Raw genomic sequence first — 10,076 nt, 5'->3', positions numbered from 1 at the left:
GAGACCACAGATGACTAAAAGTTTGTTTAAAAAATAAATAAAACAACAAAGTGACTTGGCAGAGGAGAGCTCGCATCGCAAAGAACCTTTGCCTGCGAGCGGGAGCATTGCAGGCCCGCCCCGCTCTCCCCCGGGCAGGGCCTGCCGGGGCGCAAGCAAGCGGGGCAGGCGAGGCCCCTCGGAGGGAGTGGAAATAAGATGCAGACGGCTGAAAGGCCACAGCAGGGCTCCCTGCGCTCCGCCCGTCCCCGACAGGCTCCAGCTCCCGCCCGCCGCAGCACCGGCTCGCACCGCCGGCAGTCTCGGCGCTGCTGGAGCCCTCGCAGCTGCCGCGCCGACGGTCCCCCGTGCCCTCCGGATACCGCCCGTGCCCCGGCGGGATCGGGGACCCCTCTCGGGCAGGCGGCGCGACAGCCCTGCCCGTCCCTGCTCTCCCACTCGCAGTGTCGCGGTTCGCCCTCCCCGGCTTGGCCGGCACCCGGCAAAGCGGAGGGAAGGGAAGGCGCCCGCAGCTCCGCGCAGTTTCTCTCTCCCGGGCGAGCCCCGGCAGGGAAGCCTCGGCGGGGAAGCCCCGGCGGAGCAGCCCGGCACGGGCAGGGCGAGCACGAGAGGCAGCAGCTCCTCTGCTGAGCCGAGCCTCCCCAAGGGTACCCCTGGGTCTTCTTAGCTTTTTTTTTTTGTTTTTTGGCTGGTTTGGGGTTTGGGGTGGGTCTTTTTTAGTTACTGAGTTAATGGATTAATTGCCACTTCTGCTGGGGACGGCAAGAGCTTCCCAGAGCTGAGCACCGACAGCAAACAGCAGCTTTGCGCGCCTGCCCAGGCTGTGGGCCCCCCCCCGGGGAAAGCGGGGCCCGCCGGCCGCGCACGTCGGGGAGCTTCCCGCGGGCATCGCCCTGGCCCGCGGGTCAGGGAGGAAACGAGGAGGAGGGAATGAGGGGCAGGAGCCCTGCGCGAGCCCGCTTACAGAGAAGGGACGACCTTGAGTGTAACGCTTGTCCCCGCGCGGCACGGACGGACACGCGTCTGTGGAGCTTGGGAGCGTGTGTGTGTGCGCACACGGGCGTGGACACAGCCAGGACGGCGTTGTGCCCACGCCAGCACGGACACGCACACGAACTTGCTTATCTTTTCTCTTAATTCTCGCTGGTCAATTAGGAGAAGTCAGATCCGCACGGGAATTGCGGCACGAGCAGGGAAAATGGGGCTGTCTCCGCTCCGGCGCTGGGGGCTGGAAATAACCCGAGCGAGCAGACGGGTTATTTGTGGTCACCGGGAGCAGTTTCTCCGACATTTTTGTGCTTGCGGGAGTCTGGGACCAGGAGCGCATATGTGAGCAGGGGACACTCAGTAAGCTGTACCGTGCCCATCAAAACTGAGCCCAAACTGCCCAAACGGGGAGCCTGAACTTGTGACCGCTCAACAGCGAGGGAAAAGGAGAGAGCATAAAAAAACCGTCAGAAGTCTTCCGGCCCAGAAACGGCGTTGAAAGCGCCGGTGGAGGGGAGATGCGTGTGCGGTGAAAGACGGAAGCTGTCAGGGCAGGGAGGGGGATGCCGGGCTGCGCGCCCTGCCCTACCCGAGGGAAGCTCTCCCCGGCTACCGCATTTCGCTGCGCCAGACCCCGCCGCGCCCTCGCACCTGAAGGCGCTGCCCAGGGGTTTGTTACACTGAAATCCCGAGCTCGGACACCGGTATTTCAAACGCCGGCTGCGAGAGCGGCGGGTGCGCGCCCCTGCGCGTCCCCGCGCCAGGCCGGCAGCGGAGCCGCCCGCGGGAAAACGCGGCGCGGATTCCCCGGCGGCGCCCACGCCATCCCGCTCACGCATCGCCCAGGGTGAGGGAAGGGGCGGGCAGGGAGCGGGACTCCGTCGGGGCGGGGTGGGGGAGGACGGGGCAAGGCGTTCCACGAAGGCTCCGCCGCCTCCGCCCATCCCGGCCGCCCCCGACGGCTCCCCCGAGCGGGTCCCCGCCGGCTGCCGCCCCCACGGAGCGGGGGCGGGGCGCGGCGGGAGGGGCGGGGCGGGGCGGGGGGGCAGGGCGGTGACTCGGGGCGGGCGCCGATCCGGGGCGCTCCGAGCCGGGCTTTGCCGGGCGCCGTCTGTCGGCGGCCGCCCGGCCTCCGGCGGGAGCCAATCAGGGGGCGGCTGCCCGCACGTGGAGCCGAGGGGACTCAAGAGCGCCGCGGCCGCCGCTCACTCCCCCCGTGACGGGCGTCCCGGCGGCACCGGGCAGCGCCGCGGGGGCGTCCGCGCCGCCGCTCCCGCCTCGGCCCCACGGCTCGGCCCCGCCGCCGCCGCCATGAGCGGCCCCTATCCGGAGGAGAGCTGCGCCGAGCGCCCCGAGTGCAAAAGTAAATCGCCAACTTTGCTGTCCTCCTACTGCATCGACAGCATCCTGGGCCGGCGGAGCCCCTGCAAGGTGCGGCTGCTCGGCACCGCGCCCGCCCTGCCCGCCATCGCCGCTCGCCCCGACACCGACAAGGCCGCGCAAGGTAAGCCCCGCCGCCCCGTTCCGCTCGTCCCATCCTTTTTCCCTGGCGTCGGGCAGGGCCAGCTCTGTCTCCCCTCCCCGCACAGCCCGCGGCTCGGCCCCGGCCCCGCTCCCCGCCTGCACCGCACGGCCGGGCGCGGCCTCGGAGCTGCGGCCGCCGTTATCCCGTTACCGTGCTTGTTGACGGCTGCTGTGCTGCCAGGGAGCGCGGCCGGAGCCGTGCCCGGAATTTAGTCCTTCTGGGGGGGTATCGGATACCGGCGCTTTAGGCTTCTCTTGCTTTCGATGTAGATTTAATTTTTTAATTTAAAATAAATCGGTGCGAGCTGAGATTTGTGGTCGCTCGTTCGCCTTAGACCTGTACCGAGTCTCGGCGAGCGAGCTGGGGCCGCGCCCGGCAGGAGCAGGCGGTGAACACGGGGCGCCGGCAGCCACCGCCCTCGGCCCGAAGTTGGTTGCAGCCCCCTCCGGGGCCGCGGGGAGCCCGGCTGGGCAGCTCCCGCGGGCGGCCTCGCTCCCGCTTTACCGGCGTACACAGGCGGGCGGGATTCTTTCCTCCAAAAGCAAAGCCAGACTTTGGGAGTGTGGGGAGACGATAGGAGGGGGAACAAAACAAAAAAAAGCCATTGAAGGAACCCCGGGCCGCCAGGGCTGCCCCGCCGTTTGGGATGGGGTCCGGCGCTGGCCGCTGTCGGAGAGGGGCCGGCGCAGGCCCGGAGCTGCCCGAGCCGCCGGAGCCTATCCCGCCTCTGAGCGGGGCGCTGGGCCGGGCTCTGCGGCCGGGAGCAATTTCTTCTCAGGCCGGGAGCAGGGGCTGGTCTGAGGAACGGGTTAAGGGGGGGTCTTACCACCGTTACGGGATGGAAAATGATGCCCGAAAGGTGGCTGCGGGACTAGGATCTCGCCCTGGGCTCTTCGCCCAGATCCTGCTGACCGTGTCTCTCTCTTCCTTTCTCTTTTTCCTCCGCACCCTTCTCTCCCCAACACCTGCCCGCTCCGTCCGATTGCTGCGGCCGCCTACGCCACTCTCCTGGCTCAGGGTCCCCTAAGGGCAGCCCCCCTTTCGAGCCGGCCGAGCTGCACCTTCCCCCCAAACTGCGCCGACTCTACGGGCCAGGCGGGGGCCGGCTGCTGCCGCCGCGGGCAGCGGGGCCGCGGGGGGACCGGCCCGAGGGGCGACCGGAGGGGGGCGCCGGCCCCGTGCCCGCCGCCGCCCCGTGGGACACGCTGAAGATCAGCCAGGCGCCCCAGGTCAGCATCAGCCGCAGCAAGAGCTACCGCGAAAACGCGCCCTTCGTGGCGCCGCCGCCCGCCCGGGACGAGCTGGGCAGCCCCGCTGCGCACGTCGAGGAGCGGCCGGGCCCTGCCGCGCCGGCCGCCGAGGAGGAAGAGGAGGAGGAGGACGAAGAGATGCTGGAAGAGGAGGAGGACGAGGAGGAAGAGGAGCTGGAAGACGACGAGGAGGAGGAGCTGCTGGGCGAGGACGGCGGGGGGCTGCTGAAGGATGCCCGCCGGGGCGCGGCCGCAGCCCCCGGGGCGGAGGGCGGGGATCTGTCCCCCAAGGAGGAGCTGCTGCTGCACCCCGAGGACGGCGAGGGCAAAGACGGCGAGGAGAGCGTCTGCCTCTCGGCCGGCAGCGACTCCGAGGAGGGGCTGCTCAAGAGGAAGCAGCGCCGCTACCGCACCACCTTCACTAGCTACCAGCTGGAGGAGCTGGAGAGGGCCTTCCAGAAAACCCACTACCCCGATGTCTTCACCAGGTACCGGCGCCGGAGCCTCAGCCGAGCGCGGAGAGGGCGAGCCCCGGGGGGACGGGACGGGGCCGCAGTGCGTGTGCTGCACCCCTGTCTCCAAACCGACCCCGAGGGTGAATCCTGCCTCGGGCACCCTCGGGCTGGGAGGAGACAGGGAACATTGCCGGGCTCCGGAGGGACTCAAGCCGGCAGCGCCCGGGCAGGCCCGCCTGAAGGCCGCCGCCGGGGGCTATTTTTACCCCCTGCCCATCCCTCCTCTTGCCGCGGCCGCCGCCGGGATCGGTTACGCGCTCCTCGTGGGCTGGAGCCTGGCCCGACCCGGGGAAGCCCCGGCAGGGGCACAGATCAAAGCGCCGCTGCCTAAAAATACTGGCCTGGCACTTCGGGGCCTCTCGCTGCCCGGAGCCGCCTCCGAGGAGCCCCGCGGGGCCCGGCTCGACTCTGTCCGCACTTTCGGGGTCATTTTTCCGTTGAGAATGGGAGCTCGGTGGCGGTGGGTCTGGCCGCCGGCTCTTCTGCGGAAAGTGCAGGCAGGAAGAGAGGCAGAGCCGCCAGCCCCCTCCCTGCGCTGCCCTAAAACTGCAGCTCCCCCCTCTCGCGTTAAGGCCAGAGGGGGGCTGAGTCCCCAGAGCTGCCCTTTTCGATCACGGAGATCCTCCCGGCTTCTCGTTTGTTTTGCCCGGGAGGGAGAGGGGGGATGTTGGGGCATGAGTGTCCGCGGGGGCGTTTTGTTGCCCGGACCTCGAAGCCGCGCATCGCCCGCGGGTCTCACCTCTGGGCGCTGCCTGGCCCCGGCCTCGGGAGCGGCTGCCCGGGCTGTGTAGAAACATACCGCGCTTTTTTTCGTTGGTGTTTTTTACGGCTTTGGCTTTTTCGCTGGTGTCTTTTACGGCTTTGGCTTTTTCTCCGGGGCTTTTCACGCCCGGCAGGCGGCCGTGTCCTGGTTACGCTGGGAATGCTCCTCTCTCGGGCACAGAGCTGATGAGCGATTTTCCAGCGCCTTAGTATTTTCCGATTTGCCTTAATTGCGACAACGCGAATCGCAGTGTGGCTGCTGTCCGTCCCCTACACCGCGGCTTGCGGCGGGGACCGGCCAAATTTGGGGAGTGGCGGGGAGGGAGTTCCAAAACCCGAGAGTCCCGAGTGACGCCCAGCTCGGTGGCGACAGGGACAGGCGGTATCTGCCCGCGGCCTGGCTCCGCTTCCCCTGGGCACCGGGATTTTGGGCGCGGAAGCCTCGGGGTGCCCCGGGCTGACGGCGGCGTGTGTGTCTCCCCCAGGGAGGAGCTGGCCATGAGGCTCGATCTGACCGAAGCCCGAGTGCAGGTGAGTGGCGGCGGCGGGACCGGGACGGGCGCGTCCCTCGGCGGTGCCCGGGAAGAGAGTGGCCCCGGCCCCTGCAGGGCCGAGCTATCGGCTGGCGAAAACCCGTGTCATTAAAACTCAGGGCCCCCACGGGGCTTCGGTTGTTAGAGACCCGCTCGGCCGCAAGTCGGGTATTTGGCTGCCATCAAATCTCCAATCGGGCTTCATAAAAGCCCACTTAGTGCTAGAACAAACAGGGCCATTTGAAGGCGAAATGTTGTTTGATTTCCTCTCCGGCTGCACAAGGAGCTGGCTAATGCTATTTGATTTCCCATTTTTGATAGCAATAAGCCTGCATTGATCTAATAGTGAGTGAGTGCAATGCTATTAAAGGTGTTTGCCGCCCCATACCAGAGAGCATTTCCCAACCCGGGTCTCATAACCAAAGAGACGATAAACATTGGGATGCCCTGATTGCCAACAGAAAACAGATGTCTCTGGGTTTGAAGCTGAGCAAATCACTTTACAGTTAAAATCGGGCGCTGATAAAGCATAATAAATTCCATATGGCTCATTTAATACACAACAGCTTCTTGCATTAGAGGGGCTAATGATGAGATTTGTCCCCTCCTTTCTGTTGACACATTTCTCCATTGTCAAACAGAGATGTGACAGCAAATCAGTATTTTCAGCTCAGGGGAACAAGTCGTGGGAAAGTTAAATAACTTTTTTAAAAGAAAGACCCCCCCTTTCTCTCTCTTCTATTCATGGCAGAAGATGTAATTAAGTGAATATGAATTATGAGAGTCCCTTCGTTTACCTTTGGGCGTACTCAGACTTATTAATTCAATAAGGGGGAATTGTAGCGAGGACAGCTTGCTAATTGAGTTTTAGCGGGGAGAGACGCTCCCTCCATGCCAGGCTGTTGCCTTCCCCGCGAACGCAGTGCCTCTTCCTCGTGGGTACCCAGATGGGAGCGTGTGGAGATCAGTTCTCACTGAACAACTGCACAGAGAGACCCACAGCACTGTTGTCTTTCTCCCTTCCCAGAGAGAAGGGTTCTCACGCTGAGCTTACAAAACTCAGCCTAATGGGGAAAACTCAGTCCACACTTGCCCCAAAAGATTTACAAACATCTGTCTCTCTCTAAGTCTCTCTCTTTAGGTGTGTGTGATGATCGCACACTTGGTTATTAAGGGAATACTTTATTTTCCTTTGAAATGCTGTATTTTTACCTCTCTGCTGGTTTAAGCCCGTATTAGTTCACGATTGTTGCTTTGTGGGAGGGGTAAAAGAGAGAAAGGACGGCAGTGCCGTGGCACCCTAACTAACTTTCATAAAATAGATCCTAAAAGGGCAGCCTGGAAAGCTATATTTGCTACTTTGGTTGACGTCTGAAACGAAGAAATAGTTTTTGAGGCAGTGAAATTCACGATTTTTTCCCCTCTCTTTAAATCTGAAGGGGGAAAAAAAAAAGTACGCTTCCCAAACGATATAATTTGTAAATATGCTCTTTAGAGGAAAAAAAAAAAAGCGGTGTGAGTGTGGAATAATTCCCGCATAGTCCCCTTGGGAAATCGTATTCCTGCAGTTCCAGTGCTGGGGGAGCCGCCTCCGGCGCCGACAGCTGCCCCGCACCGCCGACCTGCCACGAACGAGTGTGGAGGTGCGGAACTGCTGCGCCCCTGCGGGAGCCAGGGCTCGGGGCAGGGCCGGGGGATCACCGAGAGCTCCGGCGTGGGTCGGCACCGCCCAGAGCTGCAGCGCGGCTCTGACACCCGTGTATCCCGCGGGCCGGCCCCTTTTTGGGGTGCCCCCGCTTTGGGGACTGCGGAGGAGCGGGCGTCGTCGGGCCGGTGCGGGGCTCCTGCGCGGCTCGCCCCGCCGAGGGCGCGGGCAGGCGTATTAAAACCGGTCTTTCTTTTGGCTTTCAGGTATGGTTCCAGAACCGTAGGGCTAAGTGGCGGAAGAGGGAAAAGGCTGGGGCTCAGACACACCCCCCAGGTTTGCCTTTCCCTGGTCCCCTGTCAGCAACTCACCCCCTCAGTCCATACCTTGATGCTAGTCCTTTCCCTCCTCATCACCCAGCTCTAGACTCCGCCTGGACCGCCGCCGCCGCCGCGGCCGCCGCCTTTCCCAGCCTGCCGCCGCCGCCCCCCGGCTCCGCGGCGCTGCCCCCCGGCGGGACCCCGCTCGGCCTCGGCACCTTCCTGGGCGCGGCCGTGTTCCGCCACCCTGCCTTCATCAGCCCCGCCTTCGGCAGGTACCGCCCGCCCACGCGCGACCTGGCACCGGGGGGCCCTCGGGGCGGGGGTGGCGGCGGCTCCGGGGTCGGACCGCGGGGGCACCGCGGGGTTATCACGGAGGGATCTCGGCCCCACGCGGGACCCGCCGCGCGCGGCCGCCCCGGCGTTCGAACTTGGAGCGCTCGGCATCCGGCGCCGATTGGGCGCCGCGCGGGTCACGTGCTCCCGTCCTGGCCTCCTATTGGGCGAGGGCGGCCCTCGCGCCCGCCCCCCGCGCGGCCGCGGGTGCCCCGTGGGGGCGGACGGGCCCGGCCATGGCGGCGGCGCCGGCGGGAGCACGGGCGGTCCCGCGGGGCAGGGGCGCGGCAGGGGCCCCGCGGAAACCGGTGCTCCCACGCAGACACTAAATTGTTGCGTGGGTTGCCCAACGTGCACGCGTGGCCTCTGCTTTGCCAGGGGTGGCGAGAGTTGCTGGTGTTTGGCCGTTCGGGGTGAACAGAAGTTGTGACATCCCGGGCGCCGTGAGCGCCTCCGGCCGGGGGTGTCCGTGAGAAGCGAATTTTTAGCTGTGGGCGTAAGCGGGGCCGAGCAGCTTCCACGGGTTCTTGTCGGGTCGAGCTCCCGTGGGGTCCGCGTACCTCCACGCGAAGCGTCCGCGGCCGAAGCCGGGGAAGCCCCAGGCAGTGCCGGCAGAGCTGCCGCGGAGCCGCGGCCGCCCCGTCGGGGCGCAGAGCGGGGCGCTGGGGCAGGCGGAGGGCGACCCGGCTAACGGAGCGTTGCCTTCCCAGCACCGGGGGTTTCCCTTTTTTATTTTTTTTTTCTCTCCCTAGGGAGAAACCCCCCTCGCATCCCCCTCCCTGCCGGCTGTACCCCCCGGGAACACAAGGCGGGGAGGACCAGCCTCAACGATTTTTCCTCTTTTTTTTTTTTTATTTTCCCCCACAAAACTATCTTTTGCATCCCCGGCGTCGGGTATTCCCAGCGAGTCTCTGTCTCCGCCGCGTCCCCGCCTGGCGGGGAGGAGGCGAGCGGGGCCATGCGGTCCCCGGCTCGGCGGTGACGGCCCGTCTGTGCTTCCCTTGCAGGCTCTTTTCCACCATGTCCCCCCTGGGCAGCGCCTCCAGCGCCGCGGCCCTGCTGCGGCAGCCGGCGCCGGCCGCCGAGGGTGCGGTGGGTTCGGCGGGGCTGGGGGACCCGGCCAGCGCCGCCGCCGACCGGCGGGCATCCAGCATCGCCGCCCTGCGGCTGAAGGCCAAGGAACACGCCGCCCAGCTCACCCAGCTCAACATCCTCCCCGGCAACAGCACGGGGAAAGAGGTGTGCTAAGGCATGGCCGCCGTCCGCGGGGTTCGGGTTAGGTTTGGGGTTTTTTTTAGAGGGGGAGAGGGGAAAAAAAAGAGAGAGGGGGAGAAAAGAGGAGAGTAAATACGCGAATCAATAAAGGTCACCTCAGACAGCACGAATCAAGACCAAACGGGAGGAAAAAATAGTAACGATTTTTTAAAAAAGAGGACCAGCAGCTGAGACTGTGGTGGGTTCTCGGTTTAGGAACTTGGAGACAGCGAGCGCCTCTCGCATCACACGAGTGAACCGACACTTGCAAGCTCCTGAATAATTAACTCCTTGGCTGGTACATTTCTTAAATGTACGACGTGTCCATTTCCTCTCTGAACACTAAGGGGGGGGGAAAGTAAAAAAAAAAAAAAAAAAAACCAAAACCAAACAAACCAAAACAAAAAAAATGTAAAAAAAAAAAAAAAAAAAGCCCTAATAAAAGTTACTATATACTAGCGTTTCATACACTAAATATTTTTCCTTCTGTTTATCTGGCAAGAAAAAAAAAGAAAAAACAAATAGAATTGTAATTAAGAAAGAGAAAAAAAAAAGATAGAGAAGCAAAGAGGAGGGGAAAGCTGTCCCCATCTTCTTAAAATAACATCCTAGAAAGTTCAGTTGATCTGTTAGAAGCGCTGGAAAACTATTTTACATGTTGGTGCAACGAGCTGCATATGCTAACCAAGGATGCTGCCAGTGCAGACTGAAAGTAAATTTGATGCTGTAAGATAACCAGTGCACTTAAGAGAAAGGGTATATCTTTTTCTTGTTATATTCTTTATCACTACACCAACCAAGGTTTTTATATCAAACCAAAGGGAAATACACTGCTAGAATATGGACTGTTTAAGTCACTAAACTGTGATTATTGATTCTGTACATACCATTGTTATAAAAAAGAACAGAGCTTTGTATATTTGAAATGTTATAAAACAATTGCACTCAG

General features: G+C 63.0%; 1 protein-coding gene across 1 annotated transcript; it reads left to right on the top strand.

Moving 5' to 3' along the window:
• Positions 1-2,211: 2,211 nt before the first annotated feature.
• On the top strand, positions 2,212-9,510 carry ARX (aristaless related homeobox). The gene is made up of 5 exons (XM_017827161.1): positions 2,212-2,491; positions 3,530-4,250; positions 5,525-5,570; positions 7,484-7,812; positions 8,881-9,510. Exons 1-5 carry the CDS (start codon positions 2,299-2,301, stop codon positions 9,119-9,121), a joined length of 1,530 nt encoding a protein of 509 aa, XP_017682650.1. The 5' UTR covers positions 2,212-2,298; the 3' UTR covers positions 9,122-9,510.
• The last annotated feature ends 566 nt before the right edge of the window (positions 9,511-10,076 follow it).

The sequence above is a fragment of the Lepidothrix coronata genome, unplaced genomic scaffold (assembly GCF_001604755.1).
Source record: "Lepidothrix coronata isolate B3197 unplaced genomic scaffold, Lepidothrix_coronata-1.0 Scaffold135, whole genome shotgun sequence".
NCBI lineage: Eukaryota > Metazoa > Chordata > Aves > Passeriformes > Pipridae > Lepidothrix > Lepidothrix coronata.
Note: the sequence above shows the minus strand (reverse complement) of the source record. Positions and strands in the feature narration are given on the sequence as shown.